Here is a 24,819-nt window from a genome sequence, read left to right as displayed (position 1 = left end):
GGCCATCACTGCCCAGGCCCCCTGCAGCCTCCCAGAGAGCCTCGTATTCCCTGAAAGCCCTTTCGTCCTCCAGAAGAAACCCAGGTCCGATGGGAAAGCTGTGAGTAGGCGTCAGAGCCAAGGAGGGGCTGCTGGGACCCCCACCCATCTCCACCAAGGGTGGCTCCTCTGGAGATGGCAGCAAGATGGAAGCCGAGGGTTGGGAGGGGAAGGCTGGGCCCGGGTCAGGGCAGCAGAGCCCGGGCACAGTGGGCATCAGGGAGGGGCGGGGATGCAGGGCCGAACTGGGCACCCACCTTGGGGAGGGTGACGCCTGCCCGTTGACCACCTTAAAGAGGTTCTGCAGCAACTTCTCATCCCAGTACAGGTCACAGAACTTCTCGGAAATGGCGCCACAGAAAGTGGCAAAGGTGAGATCTTTCAAGGCGAAGATGTACTCCCCTGGTTTTGCAAAACGATGGAGACAAGTGAGACGGTGGCAGGGCTGCTCATCTGGTTCCCTTGTGGCTGATGAAATGGACAAGGCTGATCTCGGCTGGGGGGCTGGGGGAAGGGCGTGGGGCGGCCCCGAGTCCCCTGTGGGGCTCTCCCTGGCCCGGGCCTCCTCTGGGGTGTCTGCGGCCCCCACGTACCCATGATCAGAGCCTCCAGCCCATTGTCCAGGTAGCCATCGAAGGCAAATTCCTCCTGGATGAGGCGCGTGGCCTCCTGCAGCGACGGGCAGGCCGTCCTCCCTGGGAGTGGCGAGGCGTCCACGCAGGGCAGACAGAGCCTCCGGTCTGCGGGCCGTGGCCTCTCTGGGACACTGTCTGGGCTCTGGTCATCACGTTCCCCGGCAGGGGTGGCCCCGGGGCCCTCTGGCTCCCGGCCCGGGCGCTCGGTGGCCTTGCTTCGTGGGGGCTTGGGCGGGTGGCGTGGGCCGTGGTGGGCCGTGGTGGGCCCCAGGGCGTCGGGCCTGAGGCCCCCGGAAGCAACTCCAGGTAGGATTGGCTCAGCCGGCCCTTGCTCTACGGGCAGCGCAGATGCCTTCGTGGGCGGGGCGGGGACTGGAGAGCCGGGAGCTGCCGATGAGGCCCCCTCTGGCTGGTTTGCTGGGGCCTGGGGTGGAGGGCAGGGGCGGCCCTGGGCTGAGTCACGCTGCACTGACGCCCCAAGAGGCTCTGGGGCTGCTCCCTGTGGCCCCGGGCCAGGCACCGGCCCGTCAGGCGTCTTCAGGCTGGGGCACCCAGCGTGGGCCTCCGGGGAGAGCTTCTCCTCACCTTCTCCCTCCCTCTGGCCGCCCCTCTCCTCGGACTCCTCCTGGGCCAAGGCAGGCTGGTCCCTACGGGAGGAGCAGAGCTCAGGAGGGGCTGCCTGCGCCCGGGACCCAGCAGCTCCGGGGTGTGGGGACGATGCTCACCTGGCCACACTTGCGTCCTGTGCGAGGACAATGGGCTTGAAGTGCGTGGCCTCGGAGGTGAACGCCGCAGGCAGCTGGGTGGCTTCTTCACCGCAGGGGTGCTGGCTGGGCACGGGCCCTGGCACAGCCACAAGCCCGGTGTCGCTGTTCACCGGCAGGAAGCCTGGGGAGCCAGGGGGCTGAGGGTGCGGGCGGGCGGAGTGGCCCCAGCACGTGCCGCACCACCGGCTCATCCCACCCAGTGCTCATCCCACCCAGTGCGTGGTGCCGAGTCCCCTCCCGCATGGCCCTGGGGGCTTCCTCTGTGCTGGGCCCTGGAATGGGAGGGTGGGTGAGACTGGTGCTTGGGGGAGGGCCAGCAGGCGGGGACGGGCCAGCAAGACCAGGCCCCACCAGAAGCCTTGGAGGGGCCTGCTGAGGAGGGCTCAGTACGGGGGTGGGGTGGGCCCTGTGTGGACTCTGGGGGGTCTCCAGATGTGGGCTTGGGAGGGCCAGCTGCTGGGAGATGGGAGTGAGAACCTGGAGCTGGGGCCTGAGCGACTGGGAATTTTGGGAGATGGGGGCTGGCACGGGCAGGCAGGCTGGGCTGCGTGGGCCACGTTGGCCGAGCTCTGGACTTGCTGCCCGGGTTTCCAGGAGGTGCCCGGCTGTGTCTGTCCACGCAGAGGTGGGGGCAGCTGTGGTGTCAGGTGCAGGAGCTGGTGGGGCAGCAGGGGCTGGTCAGGGCCCCACCTGGGCTGGGCTCTGGGGCTGGTGCCACACTGGGCTTCAGTTCAACCACTGAGAAGGCGTTTTGGAGGCTGATGGTCTCTTTCTCCTGGTACACCTGGGGAGGAGGTGACAGCCCTGGGCCAGGTGACCACGGAGCTCCGCCAGCACCGGCAACACCCACAGGGCGTCCCCCACCACCCGCCGGTGCCGTGGAGCTTCCTGCTGGGGAGGAGCTGGGCATGGCGGCCGCACGGCCCAAGCTCTGCAGCGGCTCTGCCTGGAGAGGGAGCCGTTGGGGCTCCTTTGCCTCCCAAGCCAACCAGGTTTCCGTGGGTTCCAGGGAGTGGGAGACGCCAGCACCACCCGAGACTCAGGGCCCACACTCCCAAAGCTCTCTGCGCCCGGGGTGGGTGCTGGGCTGCCATCCTTGGGACCCTGCCCTGATCCTGATCTGGGTCCCTGGGGGCCACTGCGGGGCCTTTAGGAGATGGGACTCGAGTGTCCCCCTGCACCCCCAGATGCACCCACCCACAGCTCGGTGGTCAACAGAGACCGGGGTGTGGGGCTGCCGGGAGCGGCCAGGCAAGGGCAAGTGCGTCCAGGTGGGAGGGAGCTAAGAGCGGCGGGGGAGGAGGCGGCCTGGCTGTTCTAGCCCACCTGGCAGATGGAAGCTCTGAGGTGGGCAAGGATTTTCCGGCTGTCCATGCCTCGCTGGAGGAGGTAGCTGCCGCACACCTGGAGGGAGGAGACAGTTCACACGTCCCGACAGGACTCAGCCACGGCTGCACCATCCCCATGTCACTGGGTCCCCATCTGAAAAAGCTCAGGGCTGCCAGGAGGGTTTCCTGTTTGTTCTCACCGACACCCAACTACAGGCCCCGGACAAGCCTTTCTTAGAGCATTTCCTGAAAAGGGCTCACAGTCGGCCACTGTCCCCCAGGCTCCCTGGGAGGGCAGAATCCCAAACCCAGTGTTGGCCACAGACCTGGTGGCCTCGTCGCCTGGACACTGGCAGCCCTTGGTCACGTTCGCCTGAGCCCCGCGCTCCCGGCCCCCGGCCACTCCTGTCCTCCCTTTATAAGCCCAGGCCTTGTGCATGTGGGAACTGAGCTCAGCTTCCCCAGCTCTCAGTAGTTACTGAATAAAATCTGCTTTCACTGCTTGGCAGACGCCCAGCCATGTCTAGATCTCATCCTCCCACGGCAGAGGAGGCCTGAGAGGCCCACAGGGTCTGAGCAACCCGCCCAAGACCACAGAGCAGTCGAGGCGGAGACGGCTGGACCCAGGTCCCCAACCCCATGGCCGTCTCCGCTCCCCCAGACACGGCTCCTCCCCAGGAGGTCCTCCTGATCACTGACACATGAGAGTTTGGCTCCTGCCCCACCTGCTGGTCCACCCGCTGGTCCCCATGCCGGGTGCGGGTGCAGGTCCCAGCAGGAGTACGTTAGAACCCAGCCACAAAGCTTGAGTCCAGCAGGGAGACCAGGCAGGGAGGGGCGGGGCTGGTGGGATCCTCAGAGGAGGTGGGGGTGGGGGGTGGGGTGTGGAGGCCTCTCTCTGCTCCCCTCCAGCAGGGCCTAAGAGCAGGGGTCTGCACGTGGCCACAGGACACCCCTTGCCCCCGCCCTGGCCTCTTGGACAAGCTGGAGAGAGCAGGCTCTGCAGGAGGAACGGCCATGGTGGGGAGCAGCAGAGACCCCCGTGCTGTCCACCCACATGGACGTGGCCATGACGCGAAACCCACCCCCTTCCCCATGCGACGGCCAGGCCGACGTCTAGAAACAGGGACCTAGAAACAGACCTGGTGGCCTTATCACCTGGACACTGGCAGCCCCATGCTCCTCCACCCCCAGCTCAGCGAGGGCGGCCACTGCCCACAGTCCTTGGACCCTGGGCTGGGGCCATGACTGCGGTGTGGTTACCTTGATGGCCTCAGCCGCGGACGGCCGCTCCGGGGCACTGCGCCTGGCCATGTCCAGGAGGAGGGTCTTGAGCCTGCGTGGCAGGGCCAGCTTGTGGTTGCGGGGGACGCTGAACTTGGCTGCGGTCCACAGAACGGCGGCCACACAGTACACAGAGGCCTGGGCGGGTGGGGAGAGAATAGTGTCTACCACAGGGCTGTGGGCTGCTGTGCCCAGCAGACCTGCCCACCTCAGGCACCCTGAGGGGCACCCAGGCACTGCCCCCACAGAGGGGCTCTCCTCAGGAACCCTCCTCAGCATCTATCAGGCCCCACCCTGGACCCCCACATCCACCTCTAGGTCGTGGTCCAGAAACCTGCAGGTCGAACTCTCCCCCGTGGTTCTGTCCGCGTTTTAAACACCAGAGGGTTGGAAGCCTCAACTGGACTTTCCCACCTTCCACTCTCCTCACGAAGGCAGCAGCTCGAGGGTTTGAGGAGAACTGGCCAGCATAGCCCCCACCTCACGGACCCGGGAGCCCCCCGACTGGTGCCCGCTCCCAGGAGCCCCCCGACTGGTGCCGTGCTGCTACATGGCTAACAACTGGCTCTCCGAGCGAACGCACCGCCTGTGTGCAAACTGAGTTCATCCGGCACGTTGCTGATGTAAGGGATGCACAGCGCACCATTTGATGCACGTTTTGTAAGTTCCACAGAGCCAGTCAATTCTCACTGAAGGCTTTCATTGATTTTTACCCACGTTCATCCACAGTCCACCGCAATACACGAGTGCTGCTGACATGAGTGTTGGTTGATGTTTTCATTCATTTCAGTAAATGAGATGGAAGTGAAGCCGGACAGACCCATGCTGGAATTCGGGGCACCCCTCTGAGCGACGTCTTTGCTGAATCAGATGGTCGTGGTTGATATCGTAAGACCATGTACTCCACCTTTTGGAGTTCTCAAGGGAGCGGCCACAGACATGACACACTTTTAAGTTTAATCACATCATCCACGTGTTCTCCATTACTTCAGTAAGTCCAGAGAGTCAACAGAACAAGACATTTGTAGTGTTTGCTGCTTTCCCTGGTGTAAGTACTCCCACGTGGCTGACTTCCAGCTACCAATGCAGTGCCCTTGAGTGTGGAGCTGGGAAGAGGTAGCTCCCCTTTACAGAGTCTCCCCCATCCAGGCACAGCAGACGCAGACAGCCCCACAAGCATAGAACAGCCAACTAGAGTCAGATAAGTAGGAAATTACCCATTTTGAGCACTTGTTACACTTTTAAAAAATTAACCTTTTATTTTGTGATAATTGTAGATTGACATAGTTTTAATAAATAATAGAGCTCATGTACTTTGTACCCAGTTTCCACAACAGTAGCAGCTTGCAAAACTATAGTCCAGTATCTCAGCCAGCACATCGCCATTGGCACAAAAGTCCTGGTTCGCCATATGTTGCATTTTCATTTTCACTCAGTTCTATATGTTTTTAAAATTTCCTTGAAATTTTCTCTTTGACACAGAGTATTTAGAATGTGTTGTTTCGTTTCCAAGTGTTTGGAAAATTTCCCCTTTATTTTTGTTACTGTGGTCAGAGAACACATTTGTATGACTTAAATTCTTTTAAATTTGTTGAGGTTTGCGTTATGGCTCAGGATTTGGTCTAGCTTGGTGTATAGTCAGTGGGGCAACTGAGAAGAATGTGGATTCTGCTGTTGTTGGGTGGAGTGTCCTTTAAATGTTGATCCAGCCGTGTTGATTGACAGTGTTGTTGAGTTCCTTCATATTTTTACTGGTTTACAGTCTGATTGTTCTATCAAGTGTTCAGAGAGGGGAAACTGGCATCTCCAACTATAATTGTGGATTCATCTGTGTCTCTATTAATTCTATCAGTTTTGCTTCACATATTCTGCAGCTCTGTTATTTGGTGCATATACGTTTAGGATTGCTATGTCTTCTGGGTGAACTGACCCTTTATTGTTACAGAATGTCCCTCTTTATCTCTGGTAATTTTCTTTGCTCTGAAGTACACTTAACCTGATATTAATGCAGTCACTTCTGCTTTCTTTTTATCATTTTCATAATGTATCTTTTTCAACTCTTTTAACTTTCAACCTACTTATATTGTTTTATTTGGAGTGAGTTTCTGGTAGACAGTACATGGTTAGGTCATGTTTCTAAACATCACTCTGTCAATCTTCTTCCTTTCTTCTTCTCTTCCTCCTTCCCTCTCCCTTTTCCTTCTTCTTGTTCTTCTTCCTTCCTTCTTTCTTCCTTCTTCCTCCTTTATTTCTTTAAGAGACAGGGTCTCGCTCTTGTCGCCCTGGCTGGAGTGCAATGGCTGTATCTGGGCTCACTGCAGCCTCCACCTCCCAGATTCCAGTGATTCTCCTGCCTCAGCCTCCCAAGTAGCTGGGAGTACAGGCACCCACCACCACGCCTGGCAAATTTTTGTATTTTTAGTAGAGACAGGGTTTCGCCATCTTGGCCAGGCTGGTCTCAAACTCCTGACCTCAGGTGATCCACCTGCCTCAGCCTCCCAAAGTGTTGGGATTACAGGCCTGAGCCACCGCACCCAGCCTGTTTCCTTAATTTCTGAAGGATATTTTTGCTGGAAATAGGTTTCTGGGTTGAAAGTTCTTTCAGCACTTAAAAAAATGCTATGCACTTCCTCTACAGTTACTGATGAGAAATCTGATCATTTGAACTGTTTTCCCCCCCATATGTGTATATATGTAAGCTGCTGTTTCTCTCTCTTCTTTTTGTTTTTTATTTTTATTTTTATTTTTTCGGAGAGGGGAGGGTTAGTATTCAGAGGTTTGACTATGACGTGTCCTGGTGTGGATTTCTTTGCATTGATCATGTTTGGGGTTTTCTCACCTTCTTAAATCTGTAGGCTTATGTGTCTTGCCAAAATTTGGAAGTTTTCAGCCATTATTTCTTTGAGTACTTTTTATGCACCACCCTCCTTCTCTTCTCTTTCCAGGATTTTGATGACATGGATATTAGATCTTTTATTATAGTCCCACAAGCTTCTCAGGCTCTGTTCAGTTCTTTTGGTCTATTTTCTCTTTGTTGTCCAAACTGTGTAATTTCTATTGTCTCCATTTCACCAATTCTTTCCTCTGCCTTCTCTATTCTGCTATTAAGCCCATTCATTGAGTTTTTAAAAAAAAATCAGCTCTAAAATTTCCATTAGCTTTTTCTTTTTCTTTTCTATTTCTTGGTTGAAACTTTGTATTTATTTGCTGAAACGTTTTCATTTGTTTCAAGTGCGTTTGCAATTGCCCAGTGAAGCATTTTTATGATGGTTGCTTTAAAAATTTTAAAGTCACTTTTAACATTTCTGTCATCTCCAGGTTGGTATCATTGGTTGCCTTTTTTCATTCAGTTTGACATCTTCCTGATTCTTGGTATCATGAGTCCTTCCGCATTGCTTGATTTTGTCAGCTCTGTCAAAGATCAGATGATTGTAGGCGTGCAGCCTTATTTCTGGGCTCTCTATTCTCTTCCATTGGTCTATGTGTTTTTGTACCAGTGCCATGCTGTTTGGGTTACTGTGGCCTTGTAGTATAGTTTGAAGTTGGGTAACGTGATGCCTCTGGCTTTGTTCTTTTCACTTAAAATTGCTTTGGCTATTTCAGCTCTTTTTTGGTTCCATATGAATTTTAGAATAGTTTCCTCTAATTCTGTGAAAAATGACATTGGTAGTTTGATAGCAATAGCATTGACTCTGCGGATTGCTTTGGGCAGTGTAGCTGTTTTACCAACACTGATCCTGCCCATCTGTGAGCATGGGATGCGTTTCCACTTGCTGGTGTGGTCTCCAATTCCTTTCAGCCGTGATTTCCAGTTGTCCTTGCAGGACACGCTGCAGGGAAGGAAGGTCCTGGCTCCTGCTCACTTTCTCTGAGGCCACCTGGGGCCAGGGCAGGCACTGGACACTTCTCTGCAGTCTCACAAAGATGAGTCCAGGCTCCAGGCTCGGCCCTTGCTGGGCGGGGCCGCAGTGCTCCTGTGGGGTTTGGTTGGTGCAGAGCAGGGGGTGTAAACGCATCCTGGTCCTCCCTGGTCCTCTGATTACAGACCCAGGCTTTTGTTGGGGCATTTGTTTTATTTACTTTTTTTGAGACTGAGTCTCACTCTGTCAACCAGGCTGGAGTGCAGTGGTACCATCTTTGCTCACTGCAACCTCTGCCTCCTGGGTTCAAGCGATTTTCCTGCTTCAGCCTCCCAAGTAGCTGGGATTATAGGTGCACACCACCACCCCTGGCTAATTTTTGTATTTTTAGTAGAGATGAGGTTTCACCATGTTGGCGAGGGTGGTCTCGAACTCCTAACGTCAGGTGATCCGCCTGCCTTGGCCTCCCAAAGTGCTGGGATTACAGGTGTGAGCCACCACACCCGGCCCTGTTGGGGTATTTATTTTTTTTTTTTGAGACAGGGTCTCGCTCTGTCATCCAGGCTGGAGTGTAGTAGCATGATCTTGGCTCACTGCAACCTCCTGGGTTCAAACAATCCTCCCACCTCAGCCTCCCGAGTAGCTGGGATTACAGACATGTGCCACCACACCTGGCTGGGATTACAGGCATGTGCCACCACACCTGGCTGGGATTACAGGCATGTGCCACCACACCTGGCTAATTTTTGTATTTTTAGTAGAGATGGGGTTTCACCATGTTGCCCAGGCTGGTCTCGAACTCCTGGACTCAAGTGATCTGCCCGCCTCGGCCTCCCAAATTGCTGGAATTACAGGCGTGAGTCACCATGCCCGGCCAGTTGGGGCTTAAATTCTTTTTTATTACTCCAAAAAGCTTCATTTTTTCTTAGTTTTCTGACTCTGTGCTTGTGCCTCAACACTTTCCCAGCGATTTTCGTTCCTTGAAGTGGAAAGCACTAACCCTGAAGGGATCCTACAGGAACACACACAGTGCACACAGAGCCACTGCAGCCTCACGGACGCGGTTTTTGTTTGAGACAATCTCGTAAGAGCTTCAGGTCTCACAGCACCAACCCTCTGAGGTCGGCCTGGGCCACCTGCAGATGACGGTGCTTTCCCAGCCTTCTTGGTGTAAAGGTGAACGATCTATTGCTGGGGTTCGGGACAGCCTCTTTTCGTTACAGGCTAGACTGCAGGAAAGCCTTCGATGGTTTGGCAAATGGTGGACCATTCCGAGTTTCTCTAGACAACATCCCCAGAAGATGAAAAAGCAAGGCTTTTAATGTGCGCCCATTGCTTTTTCCCAGTCACCGGCTTCTTTACCTCCAAGTCTCAATATGTGAGGCAGAAGGAAAACCCAGGGCACTGACAGCTGCCTTGTTCCTTGGTCCAGAGGCCCCTCGCCGGCTGCCATCTCCTCCCCCTGCAGGTGGCCTGGTGCTTGTTTTTTGCACAGTGTGCAGGGTGCTTACTGCAGGGTGCTTAGTGCAGGGTGCTTACTGCAGGGTGTTTAGTGCAGGGTGTTTGTTTAGTGCAGGGTGCTTAGTGCAGGGTGTTTAGTGCAGGGTGCTTACTGCAGGGTGTTTAATGCAGGGTGGTTAGTGCAGGGTGCTTATTGCAGGGTGTTTGTTTAGTGCAGGGTGCTTAGTGCAGGGTACTTAGTGCTCTTCCTCGGCGGGAGGAGCGGGAAGTGCACATTTCTATCATTCCTGAGTGGAAGTTTTACCTTGATTTTGAATGTAATTTATTGAATTGTATTTAAATTTGTATAATTTAAATTTTAAGAATGCTCATGTTTCACAGGTGCCTTATACACATCCCTGGATGTTTAGCCCTTAGTTCTCGTGAGCCAGGAGGTGCAGCTCTAGTGCACATGGCCAGTGCCGTCCACACCAAGCCCTGTCTTGGTGCCCCGGCCAGAGCCACAGCCCTGCTGGCAGATACCGCCTGTGGCTGCTTGGCCAGGAAGGGCTGCCCTGACTCCCTCGAGTCCTGATGGGGGGCTGCTGGACAGATGGGGGACATGGCATCCCCGAGGGCTGGGGGCAGGGCCGGGGCAGGGTGGGGAGGGCCCAGGTACCTTTTCAGTTACCAGCCTCTCCTCTGCCAGCTCAGGAGCCAGAAAGAACGAGTCATAGGAACCTAAGAGAGAAACCCGACTGAGCTTTCCTCACCCCTGGCAAGCCGGTGCTGGACTTGGCCTGAGGGGGAACCCACACACTCACCGTTGGCAGGGGGTGGCTGGAAGAGCACAGCCCCATCCTCAGCAACCAGCACGGAGTCCAGACACAGGTAGGCTGTGGCAGAGCTTGGGTCAGGGCGGGTATGCATGCTGCCCCGCACTTGGGGCTGGCTGGGGGGAAGGAGCTGCGGAGCCTCGGTCAGGCCGGGCAGCCCCCCAGCCTCCCCATTGCACGGGCACGCACCTGCCAGTGCACGCACACGGCCTGACCCCAGCCCCCGGGGTCCTCGGAGGTGCCTCCTCCCAGCCCTCCCCGAGGGTAGCGCTGCCCCAGCCGACACAGTGGCTGCAGCGGCATATCTGTGGCTGAAAGGGAGCCGAGCGGCCCGGAGAACACAGTAACTTGAAGCCCCCGTGTCACAGGCCCCGTCCCCAGTCAGGGCCCACGGGGCAGCCATGGGCTCACGGTGGACGGACACTGGAGCCGGGTGTGTCTCCGATGGCCTCTCCCCCAGCCCTTTCCGATGCTGCCCTCATCACCCCCAGGAGGTTTTTACATCTCAGATGCACCGTCCGTCTGCCCTGATGTCTGGCAGGGCTGGGTTTTGACGGGGCAGACCCGTGCAATGCTGAAGATTCCCTCCCCACTCCAAAGCCAATTGCTGCCTCCCTGGGGACAATGTCACTGTGTTGAGAATGTGTGGGCGAGGGCCATGGCAAAGTCCCCATTCCTCTTTACGGCACAGTCACCGGTTTCAAGGCCCACCTTGCAGGCATCTGTCCCCACACCTCCCTCGGTGCTGCAACCCAGCAGGCACCACAAGGTGCTCCAGACGGGAGCCGCCCGTTCCGTTCACCGGAGACACTGTTCTGGCTGCCCCTGGGTCCCTTGGTTCAGGTGGGGGCCAGTTACGCATGGGACGGCAGGCGTGATGGGACAGTGGGGGGCGTGGGACGGTGTGGGGTGTGGGATGGCGGGGGGTGTGGGACGGCGGGGGGTGTGGGACGGCGGGGGGGTGGGACGGCGTGGGGGGTGGGACGGCGTGGGGGGTGGGACGGCGTGGGGGGTGGGACGGCGGGGGTGTGGGACGGCGGGGGTGTGGGACGGCGGGGGTGTGGGACGGCGGGGGGGGTGGGACGGCGGGGGGTGTGGGACGGCGGGGGGTGTGGGACGGCGGGGGGGTGTGGGACGGCGGATGGGGTGGGGATGGCGGGGGTGTGGGACGGCAGTGGGGGGTGGAACAGCAGTGGGGGGTGGGGACGGCGGGGGGGATGGGATGGTGGGTGCGTCACCTGGGTGCTCAGGGCGTGTCTGCAGTGCGCGGAGGCAGGCCAGGCACAGTGCCCACAGCTCGTACTCCCGGAAGGGCCGGCCCAGCTGGGACAGGAGTTCCTGCAGGGACACCCACTGTGGGCAGGAGAGCGGCGAGGTCAGTGTGGACACCCCTTGCCAGGGCCCGCCGCCTGGAGAGGCATGTCCGGGGGACAGGCCAGGGCGAGGCCCACTCAGCCCCTGAGTAGGCGCCCCCCACACCTGACAGAAGGGCTAGGGAGGTCCCTAAGTCAACTCCAGCGTGTGGGGGCCGTGGGGAGACTGGGGCCCTTGGCCCTGTGGGTGGGAACGTCCCACGGTGCAGCCACTGCAGACGACAGTGCTGCCGTTCCTTGAAAAGCTCAACATACACCTCCCAGGTGACAGCAGTTCCACGCGGCCACATTCCCCGAGGAACCGAGGGCAGGGCTCACGCATACGTGCACACCCATGTTCCCAGCAGCACGGCTCGAAATAGCCAACGTGGGGAGCACCCAGGCATCCACGGACGGACGCAGGGGCAGTGTGGATGGCGCTTGGCCTCGGGACAGGGATGGGGGGTTCTCACGCAGGCTCCCTGGGGAGGAACCGTGAGGACCGTGGGCTCAGTGAAGAGACCAGACACACAGCTCTGTCCATCCCACTCCCACGAGGCCCCTGGACGGAGCTCATGGAGGTGGAGGGCAGGACGGGGTGCAGGGGGCCGGGCTCATGGAGGGGAAGGGTGGGACGGGGTGCAGGGGGCGGGCTCGGGGGTTGGGGTTTCGTGTGGGCTGATGAGGACAGCTGCACAACAGCGTGAACACACCCAATGCCGCTGAGCTGTGCTCTTGCAGAGGGTTGAAGTGGTGGCTTTTGTTGGGTGCATTTTCTCACATACACACACACCGTGACACCAGGCGTGCATTCAGCCTGGGAGGCCGCTCTCCACTCCAAGGCCTCACGGGCAGCTGGGACCAAAGTCCACCCTCCAACAGGTGGCTCGGCCACCCTGTGCCTCCGTGTGCCCTTCGGGAAGGTAGGCTGTTGTGCGTGGGAAGGCGTGCCACCAGGGAGAGCAGTGGGAGAGTGGTGGAGGGCGACGGGGCACTGCGCCCTTGTCCTTCAGATCAACGAGGCCTGGTGGCTTGAGGGCACCCCTGTCCCCGGGCCAGGCGCTGCCTTGCAGATGGACTTGCGTGCAGGCCACTGACTTCAGGTGTCCTTGCCCTGAGGAGCTCACAGGGACACAGCTGGGGGTGGCTCACTGAGGAGCCAAGGAGGGCAAAATGCACTTGGCCAGGCCTTGGCCCAAGCGTCTTCGGCTGGACAGAGGGGCCGACGGGCCAGGCCCCCCAGAACACTGGCTCCAACAGCATCCTCCATCCCTCGTGAGGAGCAGCTGACCAGGGGCAGCACTGGGCTGGGGAGGCCCCATCCTGTGTGGAGGCCACGTCCGGGCAGCCGCACCAGATCCCAGCGTCCCTGCGGAGGCAGCGGAGGTGGCCCAGCACTGACACCACCAAGCCCCACAGATGAGCAAGCTCAACCCACAGCTTTGGTTTCTAACTTTTAAACCGTCAGAATAGGAAGATGAGGAGGGCTGTGAGCATCAGGACTGGGGAGACGGAGCCCCTGAAATGACATCACGGAGCCGGGGCTGCTGGCCTTGCTTCCCGGAAGAAAATTAACCCCTCCGGACGGCCGTGCGGGGCTGTGCGAGGAGCCGGGCAGGGCTGAGGAGGCGGCTGCTTTCTGGGTCATCCAGAGGCAAACGTCTACCTGAGAGGCCATGCCTGGGTGACAGCATCCCCAGCCGCAGCCACAGCTTCCTTCAGAAACGGGGCAGCTCAATGAAAATGTCTTTAATTATGGAGCGAGGGTGAAGGTTAATTCTCTGAGTTAAACGAAGCGTTTGCATCTGTGGAGAGGCCCGGCCCCGGACTCACTGACCGCCGACCCCTCCACCCACACACAAGACCCGGGCACCCACCTGCTCCGCGGCTGCACTTTCCAGCTGCCTGGCTCCTTCTGGAATTCTCTCATCGTCCCTGGGAGTCTGGGCTTCGCCGCTAGCATCTCGAGGGTCTGCAGGGCAGGGTGGGGGTCTGGCCTCTGCTGGCCCCTGGCTGGGGTGTGAAGTCTCGGGCTGTCCTGGACTGCCGGGCACCCCAGGGCCCCTGTCCGCGCTGCGGCCTGCACAGGGAACCCATCCCAGCTGGTGTTCCGGCTCCTGCTCCGGCCACAGCCTGCATTTGGGCTGAGCCTGGAAGCTAGAAAGGCCATTTTTCCTGTCCAGAAAAGCCTTCCTGGGGTCTGGAGAGAATAATTCTGACATGGGCAGCTGGCTTTTCCCGCGGGTCAGCGGCAGGCAGAGGGTGGCCTCGGGGCTGTCGGACAGCAGCCTAGGGAACGTCTGCACCTTCCGCAGGCGGCTTCTCCTGAGGGCGTCTCTGTCCAGCTCCCCGAGGGTGCGCTCGGCATCCAGGACGAGGCCGGCCAGCCCCTCCCGGCTGTGGCTCTCGCCATTTCTCACCGGGGTGGACAGCAGAGCCTTCGTTGGGGAGGCTCTGGGGCCCCGGCTGGTCTCAGACTCTGGGCCTTCGGGGGTTGGCAGAACCTCCGGGTCAGTGCTGGGGTCCCCGGGCGGCCTCCTGGGCCCAGCGTTTCCTGGGGCAGGTCTCTCCCGCCAGCTGCTCTCGCTGACATCTGGGCACAAGCAAAATGTGGTCACGGCTGGGTGCCCCTCCCGCCCCTCCCCTCTCCTCCCACCCCTCTCCTCCCACCCCTCCCCTTCCCTCTGCTCCCACCCCTCCCCTCCCACCTCTCCCCTCCCCTCCCCTCCCGCGATCACAGACCCCAACCCAGGCTCTCACAGGGGGGGCTCCCGCCTTCCTCGCCTGCCCCACTCATCAGGTCATCCTGGCTAATTAGAGGCTGGGGCTGCCTCTCCCCCAGGCCAGGCGGGGCTTCCCACTGGGGCTTCCTATGGGAGCCTGGACCTAATTATGTCATCCAAAGGCACGTCGTTTTCCTCGAGGATTACACACGTGAGTCCCCACAGGAAGAACCTGGATGATGTGGCTACGGCCGTCAGCGGCCGCCTCCCACACATGGCGTTGATCTCTCTCTGCTGTGTGTGGCTCTGTTCTGCCTACTTCACACTGCACACACTGCGAACTCCACACTGCACACACTGCCTACTCCACACTGCACACGCTGCCTATTCCACACTGCCTACTCCACACTGCACATACTGCCTATTCCACACTGCACAGACTGCCTATTCCACACTGCCTACTCCACACTGCCTATTCCACACTGCCTACTCCACACTGCACACACTGCCTATTCCACACTGCGCACACTGCCTATTCCACACTGCCTACTCCACACTGCACACACTGCCTATTCCACACTGCACACACTGCCTACTCCACACTGCACACACTGCCTACTTCACACTGCACACACTGCGAACTCCACACTGCACACACTGCCTACTCCACACTGCACACACTGCCTACTCCACACTGCACAGACTGCCTATTCCACACTGCACAGACTGCCTATTCCACACTGCCTACTCCACACTGCACACACTGCCTATTCCACACTGCACAGACTGCCTATTCCACACTGCCTACTCCACACTGCACACACTGCCTACTCCACACTGCACACACTGCCTACTCCACACTGCACCCCTCCCGCAGCAGCACAAACCCTGAGCTGCAAACGTGCTCACTCAGCAGGGAGGGCCCTGCCGGCCACCGTGAGGCTCCTCGTGGCTGTGCCCCGGCTACCATCCTGAGGCCCCACAGGGCTCCGTGCTGCAGGCAGCGATGCCAATGCAGACACGGCCTCTGTTCAAAGGCGGCCTGAGAGAGACCAGAATATGCGTGAGCCACGAACGCCCCAGATGCTGCAGCTGCAGCTCTGTAACGCACCCACCTGGCACCCCTGGTGGGGGCAGGTGAAATTCAGTTGTGAAACAACCCATCCGTTTATTGAAATGCCCATGAGACTAACACCCAGATGCCCGGCACCAATGCCACACCGGCACCAATGCCACACCGGCACCAATGCCACACCAGCACCAATGCCACGGACTTCTGAAGCTGAGCCTGAGTCACCTCTGCCTGCGTGGGTGCCTGCAAGGCTGGCACAGGCAACATGATGCGCATGAGAGTGTGGAAATGGGTGTGTGCATAGGACCAGCATGTTTGCGTGTCTGACCACGTGTGAGGCAGTGGACGTGGTAGGCATGAGCACGGGCGTGTAATGTGTGCATTCTGGTGTGGGCGTGTGCAATGTGAACAGGCATGCCTGAATTTGCATGTGTGTGACTGTGAGCAAGAGTGAATATGTGTGTACGAGGCACATGTGATCTATTTGAACACTCGTGTGTGACTGTCAGTGTGTGAATACGTGAGTTTGATCTCTGTGAATGTGTGAGTGGGTGTGTGCGTGTGTGCATGGGTGTGTTGCAGCGTGCATGGGTGTGTGCAGCATGGGTGTGTGTGCAGCGTGTGTGCATGGGTGTGTGTAGCATGTGTGCAGTGTGTGTGCATGGGTGTGTGTGCAGCATGTGTGTGCGTGTGCATAGGTGTGTGTGCAGTGTGTGCATGGGTGTGTGGTGTGTGCATGTGTGTGTGTGCAGTATGGGTGTGTGTGCATGGGTGTGTGTGCAGTGTGTGTGCATGGGTGTGTGTGCAGTATGGATGTGTGTGCAGTGTGTGTGCACGGGTGTGTGTGCATGGGTGTGTGCAATATGGGTGTGCATGTGCATAGGTGTGTGTGCAGTGTGTGTGCATGGGTGTGTGTGGCGTGTGTGCATGGGTGTGTGTGCAGTATGGGTGTGTGTGCATGGGTGTGTGTGCAGTGTGTGTGCATGGGTGTGTGCAGCATGGGTGTGCGTGTGCATAGGTGTGTGTGCAGTGTGTGCATGGGTGTGTGTGGCATGTGTGCATGGGTGTATGTGCAGTATGGGTGTGTGTGCATGGGTGTGTGTGCAGTGTGTGCATGGGTGTGTGTGCATGGGTGTGTGCAGCATGGGTGTGCATGTGCATAGGTGTGTGTGCAGTGTGTGTGCATGGGTGTGTGTGGCATGTGTGTGCATGGGTGTGTGTGCAGTATGGGTGTGTGTGCAGTGTGTGTGCATGGGTGTGTTAGCATGTGCACGTGTGCATACATGGCACACAGGTATATGTGCATGCAGGAGGATGCACGCGTGTGGGTTCAAGAACTCACCCTGCAGCGCTCCGAAGGACTCGATGGAGAGAACCCTCCTCCCCACAGCAGAGAGGCTCCGGCACATGCGACAGGAGGATGTGAGCTGCAGCTTCTCTTCACACAGCGCGATGATGCTCTGGGGACGTGAACACCTCAGACAGGAAGGCTCGGAGGAGGGGACATCTCCCGCAGCCGCCCACCCGACACGGCCGGATCCTTTGAAGGTGACCTGGGGACAGTCCCCAGAGCCTGCCTGCGCCTGCCTTGCCCATTTTCTAGTATGAAAAGGCAGCACGTCTGGGTTGCAGAGAATCAGGAGGCTTGTCACAAGCAAAACCTTTTCATAACAAAAATGGACAATAAAAAACCAAGTCCTCCTTTAAGCAAAATGCCGTGCCATGAGACTGTGGTCGCGGAACCCAGGTGAGGCTGCTGGGTGTGGGTGTGGTGAGCACACGGTGTCCAGGCCTCTGGGGTCAGGGTCACAGCCTGGGGTGGCCCAGGGTAGCCTCGCTTACCTCGAGGTCCGGCCGGTCCCCGGGGTCCTCCGCCTGCATCCGGCTCAGCAGCGCCTCGAGGTCTTGGCTCAGCCTGGGTTCCAGTGTGGGCTCTGCCACGTACTCGAGGGCGGCCTTCAGCGTGGCCCCCAGAGAGTAGATGTGCGCCTGTGGGCACGACAGGCCGTCAGCTCCAGAGTCTGTGCGTGTGCGCCACCCCGACCGCGGCCAGCACTTCTCCGGGCCAGGAGCTCGAGTTTCAGGGATCGTGAGATTCCCCTGAGGGGAAGCAGCACCCGTGCCCACACCGCCCACACCCTTGCCGCCCGCGCCCACGCTGCTCGCACCCTCGCCGCCACCCTCGCCGCCCGCGCCCACGCTGCTCACACCCATACCGCCCACACTCTTGCCGCCCCTGCCGCCACCCACATCCACGCTGCCCGTGCCCACGCCGCCCACGCCCTCATCACTTGTACCCACGCCGCCCATGCCGCTCGCACCCATGCCACCCATGCCCTCGCTGCCTGTGCCCACACCATCTGTGCCCACCGCCTGTGCCCACGCCGCCTGTGCCCACACCATCCGTGCCCACACCGCCCGTGCCCACACTGCTCGCACCCATGCCACCCATGCCCTTGCCGCCTATGCCCATGCCGCCCACGCCCACACCGCCTGCGCCCACACTGCCTGCACCCTCGCCGCCCGCGCAGTTGGGCCTAGATCTGTGCTGGCCACGGCCATGGCCCTGCCCCTCTGCGCTTTCTGGAGGGGCACAGACTCCTCTGGCCTTTCAGTGTTTAGGTCGAAAACTTCAAAACTTCAAAAACTGGATTTCAGTAGAAGGAAAGATGGGTTTTTCTTTTTGTTTGAAAGTCTGGGTTTTCCTCCCTTGCCTGAGAAGGTGGGCTCTGCACGAGGTCCACCCTGGACACGGCCGCACTGCAGGCCTGGACACTTCTTCCCAGGACAGCTGCCTGTGGGGCTTCACCTTTCCCACAAGAGGAAGCAGAACGCAGAGCGGCTCAGGAACCTGCCTGGGGCCACGTCACAGGTCACACAGCTCACGTGTGGAGCCGGGACCTGACCCAGGGCCTGCTCTGCCCCCGCACCTGTGCTCCCAAGTGTCCACTCTAGTCCAGGCTGGCTGAGTGGACACGCACCTGCATCCTGGGCTGGCTGAGTGGACGCACACCCGTGTCCTGGGCTGGCTGAGTGGACGCACACCCGTGTCCTGGGCTGCCCTGGCTCCAGGCCTCTCCCTGGGTGGTCTCAAGATATCGTCACAGAACCCTGAGACCCAACTCCCCAGTCCGTCGTGAGGTCCAGGGTGACCAGCGGAGCATCCAGTCTTCACAGAAAGCCCTGCATCCCGCGGCCCCAGGCTAGCTGGTCATCCTGGCCGACTCCCCCTCTCTGTCAGGGTCTGTCTCAGGGTCAGGCTGCAGGGACCCAGCCAGATCCCAGGGCCCCTGACTCCACCTGAGCCTGGCTCCAACCACTATCACCAAGCTCATCCAATTCTGCCTCAAACTCCTTTTTCTCCTGAGATGTCTTATTTGAACAAGACAGAAAGTGTCACAGAGAAGAAACCAGGCGCACCCAGCACCCCACACTTTCTTCTCTGGGGCATAAACTGTGCCTGGCAGGTGGCTCCACTTCCACAGTCTGGTGTGTGTGTGTGTGTGTGTGTGTGTGTGTGTGGATGGTCCTGGGGCTTCCTGGTCTGGACACAGGCACACATGCAGACACATACGTGCACTCCCAGCACAGACAGCTGGACACGCATCTCTTCTCTCTCCCCAGCTGCACTCTGCCTGCATCCTGGCTTTTTCATGGCGTGAATCTCCTTCCTGGTCAGGAACCCCAGCTGACCTTCTCTGTCCCATGCCTGGCCCTGCCTCCCTCACAGGCTGGTTTCTGCTTCTCCTCTACCCTCTCCCTCCTGCACCCTGCCTGGTGCCCTGGGGCAGCCCACCTGGCACACCAGCCAGGCCCCTGGCCGCTGGCCATCCCCACAGACTCCCTGCTGTGCACGCACCTCTGGTAGGGGACCTGGCACCTCCCTGTCCCCTCACGGCTCGCCTGGCACCGGCCCCAGCCACTGTCTCTGACTTTGCACCTTGGGCCAGGAGCCCCAATAGCTGCTCTGCTGCCAACTCCTCGGGTCTCCTGTGCCATCCAGGGGGGACCTGCCAGCCTCTCGTGCCTGGGCCAGGGTCCGCCTCCCTGGGGTACCTGTGACATGCATGTTTGGGCACACAGGGTCCGTCCCCTCCGCTCTGATGCTGCTGTGGGTGCTTCCCATGTTCTGCTGTCATGACCGACACTTCCCTGGGTGCCCCGTGTGGCATCTGTGGGTGCCCCGTGTGGCGTCTGTGCAGCCATGTCAGGTGTGCAAAGCCTCAATTCCAAGAAGGGGGATGCTGGGTCCCAGGTTACCTCCACTTACAATTTTGACAGCTGCGACAAACCCTCCTGATAAATGACCGTCCGGTTTACTCACCAGCCGCAGCCAGTCTCCGCGGCTTTGCCAATCTGTTAGAGTAAACTCACTCGTCGAGTTAATTTGCATTTTTGTAATTATGAATGAGACCAAGCATCTGTTCGTATCTACTCGCAGTTTTAATTTTTTCCTCTAAGTCCCCATGCAAGGACTATGCTTTCTCCGCTGAGGTAGGACTGCCGAGCGCCCCTGCGCATCAGGGCTGGCCTCAGCCTGGGCGCCGCACACACGCTTGCTGTGTGTGTTGCCAGCTTCTAACGTTGTGCGTGTGTCTTCTCACATCCAAGAGCTCTGAGCGCCCATGTGTGGAATCTGACCTGTTTATCTTCAGCAGCTTTGCAGGGGGATGTTCTTCACCCCGAGGCGACAGCAGCTTTCCTTTGTTTCTGCTAATATTTTTATAATTTTAAAATATCCAGACCTAATCTGTTTGAAGCCTCACTCTCTGGGGTGTGAACTTGGAGGGCACCCTCCGGCTGGCACCGTAAGGAAGGGCTCCTCCTGCCCCTGAGACGCTATCCTTGCAGCCACGGAGCCTCACATCTCCAGGTCTCTGCATGACCGCCGGCGAGGGGCCCCTTGGAGCCCAGAGGACGCAGTCGGCCCTCGAGGTGCAGAGCCATACGGGGTCTGCCTTGCACGGATGCAGGGAGCTCAGCATTTCTGCCTTCTGGAAGCTTCTGACCTGAAGGATGGTGCGCCCTGAAGGAGGGAAACACAACTGTGTGCTGCCCGCGGGGGTCAGGAGACAGCGATACATGGAGAAACAGATTTCTGTGAGAAACTGTGCTGGAATCAGAAGCTGCAGTATTTGAGCCACCGGCTAAGAGCAGCGTTTGAGTGAGTTCCCTGGGGGTCATGTTGCCAGGGAAGGCTCCTCTCAGGAAACAAGGACCTCGGAGGCCCCAGGGCAGCAGGATGAGGCTGGACCACGGGCAGGCGTCCGGCAGAGGAAGGGAGGGTGGGGCCCACTCTCCAGGCCTGTGGGCCAGAAAACCTGGGACGCTGTCCTGGGAGCACCGAGTGGCCCTGCCTGGCTGGGCTTGGCTGTCAGCGGAGGGAACAGGCTGGAGGGAGGCCGATCAGGCATGAAATGATCACACCTTAGGCCACAGGGCGACGGGGAGCCGGGTCGAGGAGGTGGACGTTGCAGCTTCCTGCTCCGGGCCTCTCTGTGGTCCAAAGCCTGCAGCTCCCACGGCACCTGCGCTTGCGATGGGCATCCCAGTGGCTCTCGCCTCGAGTGGGGACAGGGCCTGGCCACCCACGTGAAGTGGACGTGAAAACTTCCCCACGAGATGCGATTCCTGAGCAAACGCGGTCAAGCCAAATGGGTTTCAGTTCAACACTGGTTAAAGTTTTTCTCCAAACTGAAAAGGCCACCTCTCTAGGGGGTAGGAAGCGGGTTACACTCTCCCGAGTCTCGCTTCAGGAAGCCCCTCCTCTGCTCTGCTGGACATTCTTGGATCAGGGTCCAGGTCAGCCCTGGGAGGCTCTTCGTGGCCCTGGGAAGCAATTCCAGTGGACTTGAGGTGACTGGTTCAAAGAAGAATTGCGGCTGCAGCACTCAGCGTGGTGGGTCCACCACAGCCCGGGCCTCAGGAGGACACCGTGAACACGCACCTGGGGGCTCCCAGTCCACCACAGCCCGGGCCTCAGGAGGACACTGTGAACACGCACCTGGGGCTCCCAGTCCACCGCAGCCCAGGCCTCAGGAGGACACTGTGAACATGCACCTGGGGGCTCCCAGGGCCGCCTGGGCCCAGACAGGGCCTCACTGGCCAGGGCTCTGCAGACAAATGGCTGATCAGATTTGGGGCAGGAACCCCACAGAAGGGGCTGGAGCGTCCTGCCACACCAGGAAGTGGGTCAGAGCCCAGCAGAGCTGCGTCCCAAGGACCGGGGTGCCTTCTGAGCTTCAGGTGGAATCAGCAGAACGGACCAAATCCTATCAAAGACGTGCAAATCTTAAATTCATAAGATCATAAAACCAAGCTCACTGGTCCGCGTTGGAGGACGCAGGATGCACTCACTGCTTTGAAAACAGGTGGATGAAGAGAAGGAGTCGAGCCTCCCACCTCTCTGTCCACAGGGACTGTCTGCTGCGGCTGCCCAGCGTCGATGAGGGCGGCTCTCCTGACAGCGGGAGCCCTGCTCACGAACCAAGGTGAGGACTACTGTGGCGTCTCCCAGGATTCATGGTGGCTGCTGACGGCTGTCAGGGAGCAGACACCACAGGTCCCCGGCGGGCCCTGGTAGGAACCTGAGTCCTACGGCACCCCTGACTGTCCTGGACCTGGCGTTAGGGACAAACCACCAGGTTTTCAACAAAAACCACAAGGAAGAAAGAGAGTCGGGGGTGTGGGGTCATGAGAGACTCAGGAGGCACAGAGGCAGCCAGGTGTGCGGATCTCACTCAGATCCCATGGGGAAATGGCTGGAAGAGCAAGATTCGGGCAGCAGAGGGGGGACCGGAACCCTCAGTCCATACCCACCCAGGCTGGGAGTGGCTTGAACGTTTCCGAGCGTGGCCGAGGCTCTGTGGTTACTTGTTAAGAGGGGCCTGATCTTTTCGGGTAAATCCGAGGCTGGGTGGAAAGTCTATTCCTTGAAACTTGCTGTAGTTTCGCTAATGTAGCTTCGCATATGCTGTTCTTACTCTCTTTTCTGTATGTTTAAAATGTTTTGTCGTGAACATTAAAAAATAAAAAGCACTATCCACTGAAAGCCTTGTCCTCACCCAAAGACTGAGGATCAATCCAGTGCTGCAGACACGCACCATGCTACACACGTGTGCCTGTGACATGCAACACACTACATGCATGCACACACACACCACATACATGCACACACCACACTGCACACACATGCATGCTACACACAGGATACACTCGTGTGCCCGTGACACAGACTACATGCATGCACACACACCACACACATGCACGCTACACACTGCACATATGCACACCACACTGCACACACATGCACGCTACACACACCATGCTACGCACGTGTGCCCATGACACATACGACATGCATGCACACACCACATACATGCACACCACACTGCACACAAATGCACGCTACACACATACACCATGCTACACATGTGCCCATGACACATAACACACTACATGCTTGCACACACACCACACTGCACACACATGCACACACACTCCACTGCACATACATGCACACTACACACACATGCTACACACGTGCCCATGACACATAACACACTACATGCATGCACACACACATTACACCACAAACATGCACACACCATAGTTCATACACAGGCATGCTACACACACCATACCACACACATGTATGCACACCATGCAACACTCATGTGGCCACAACACACCATACCACATGCATGGACACACACCATATTACACACATGTGCCCATGATATACACACCACATGCATGTACACATGCAACACACATGCTCATGACACTACGTGCATGCACACACATGCACATGTGCCCGATACACACACCACATGCATGTACACATGCAACACACGTGCTCATGACACACACACTATGTGCATGCACACACATTACACACATGTGACCATGACACACCATACTACATGTATGCACACATGGCATACAAGATGCATACCACATTACATACATGCACACCATCATACACACGTGTGCTTGAAACACACCACACACCATATTGCATACATGTGTGCACAACCCACAGACATAGCATGATGCATGTACACACGGGCATGACACACCACACTACATACATGCACACACTACAGAGATGCACACAGACATATGCCATACCACATACATGTGCACACAAAACACACTATATCATATTGCATGCATATGCACACACCATGCACACACACACTATACTACATACATGAGCACATGACACACTATACTGTATACATGTGCACAGAGACACAGACACACAATTGGACATGGACATGGATACATTCTCTGCCAGGCAGCAGCTGCATGGGTCCCCAGCAGAAGAGGGTGAGCAGAGGTTGGTGCACAGTTGGGTGATCTGCTGTGGGCTGGGTCAGCTGCCATGCAGGGCAGCAGGGAACGTAGACTCAGATGGCAGAGGCTGCATCTGAATTCTGGCCCTGCCATGGCCTGACCAGGCCAGCTCGGGCACGTCTGCACATTTCCGAGCTGTGCTCAGCTTGACTGTGGACAGTGTTCCTGCAGAGTGGGCAGCAGCATTCTCGGCTGTGGCCAATGGCTTGAGCAGAATAACCCCAGACGGCACCTCCCTCAGCCTAGACGCAGGGGTGCTGAGCAGCACCAAGCACAGCCCCGGTCTCCAGGGGATCTAATACCTGAGGACCCAGAGCACATTAGCAAAACTACAGCAAGTTTCAAGGAACTGGAGTGGGGCCAGCCTCTGTGGGCTATGGGTCAGGGAGGATTCCATGGAGATGTGAGTGAAGCTGTGAGAAGACAAGAGAGGACACTCCAGGTCAAAGGAGCAACCTGGGCAAAGATGTGGAGGCAAAAGTATGGACCAGAGGTTTGAAAACCTGGCCGAGCATCCAGATGGCCAGGGCCCACTGCATATATGCCTACCAGGCACTGCACACACAGAGGGCAGGAGACCAGCAACAACCCCCCTGGGATCATGCTCTCAACAGTGATTCCCACAGCCTTGAGAATAGAACTTATCTCCATACCACACGGAAAGCCAGGGTATTCATTCCTTCCCTCCATTCCCCTTTGTTTCCATCCAGGCACCTGGAACCCATCCGTCCACCCATCCATCCACTTATCCATCCGTCTGCCCATCCCCCATCCACCATCCATCCATCCGCCTATCCATCCACCCATCTAACTACATATCCACCCATCTATCAATCCATCCTCCACACATCCACCCACCCATGATCCATCCACAAATCCACCCATACATCTGCCTGTTCATACACCTATCAATCCATGTATCTACCCATCCACCCATCCATCCATCCACCCATCCACTCACCCACCCATCTATCTATCCGTTCATCCATCCATCCATCCACCCATCCATTCACCCACCCATCCATCCATCCACCCACCCATCCACCCACCCATCCATCCACCCATCCACTCACCCATCTATCTATCCATCCATCCATCCATCCATTCACCCACCCATCCATC

General features: G+C 58.1%; 1 protein-coding gene across 2 annotated transcripts in view; it reads right to left on the bottom strand.

Annotated features, from left to right (window-relative positions):
• KNDC1 (kinase non-catalytic C-lobe domain containing 1) overlaps positions 1 to 24,819 on the bottom strand; it is a 67,573-nt gene that overhangs the window by 25,450 nt on the left and 17,304 nt on the right. The window contains exons 4-15 of one of the 2 annotated variants that reach the window (XM_003816259.5): positions 17,179 to 17,325; positions 16,679 to 16,796; positions 13,419 to 14,134; positions 11,428 to 11,542; positions 10,178 to 10,249; positions 10,033 to 10,094; positions 4,033 to 4,191; positions 2,768 to 2,845; positions 2,132 to 2,225; positions 1,400 to 1,562; positions 633 to 1,321; positions 297 to 441 (exon numbers count right to left, since the gene is read on the bottom strand). In XM_003816259.5, the coding sequence (XP_003816307.3) occupies positions 297 to 441; positions 633 to 1,321; positions 1,400 to 1,562; positions 2,132 to 2,225; positions 2,768 to 2,845; positions 4,033 to 4,191; positions 10,033 to 10,094; positions 10,178 to 10,249; positions 11,428 to 11,542; positions 13,419 to 14,134; positions 16,679 to 16,796; positions 17,179 to 17,325 (2,558 nt within the window). Of the gene's footprint in view, positions 1 to 296; positions 442 to 632; positions 1,322 to 1,399; positions 1,563 to 2,131; positions 2,226 to 2,767; positions 2,846 to 4,032; positions 4,192 to 10,032; positions 10,095 to 10,177; positions 10,250 to 11,427; positions 11,543 to 13,418; positions 14,135 to 16,678; positions 16,797 to 17,178; positions 17,326 to 19,758; positions 21,609 to 24,819 lie in introns of those variants that run through there. The other variant, XM_034951479.3, reaches the window with a different exon arrangement.

The sequence above is a fragment of the Pan paniscus genome, chromosome 8, assembly GCF_029289425.2.
Source record: "Pan paniscus chromosome 8, NHGRI_mPanPan1-v2.0_pri, whole genome shotgun sequence".
NCBI lineage: Eukaryota > Metazoa > Chordata > Mammalia > Primates > Hominidae > Pan > Pan paniscus.
Note: the sequence above shows the minus strand (reverse complement) of the source record. Positions and strands in the feature narration are given on the sequence as shown.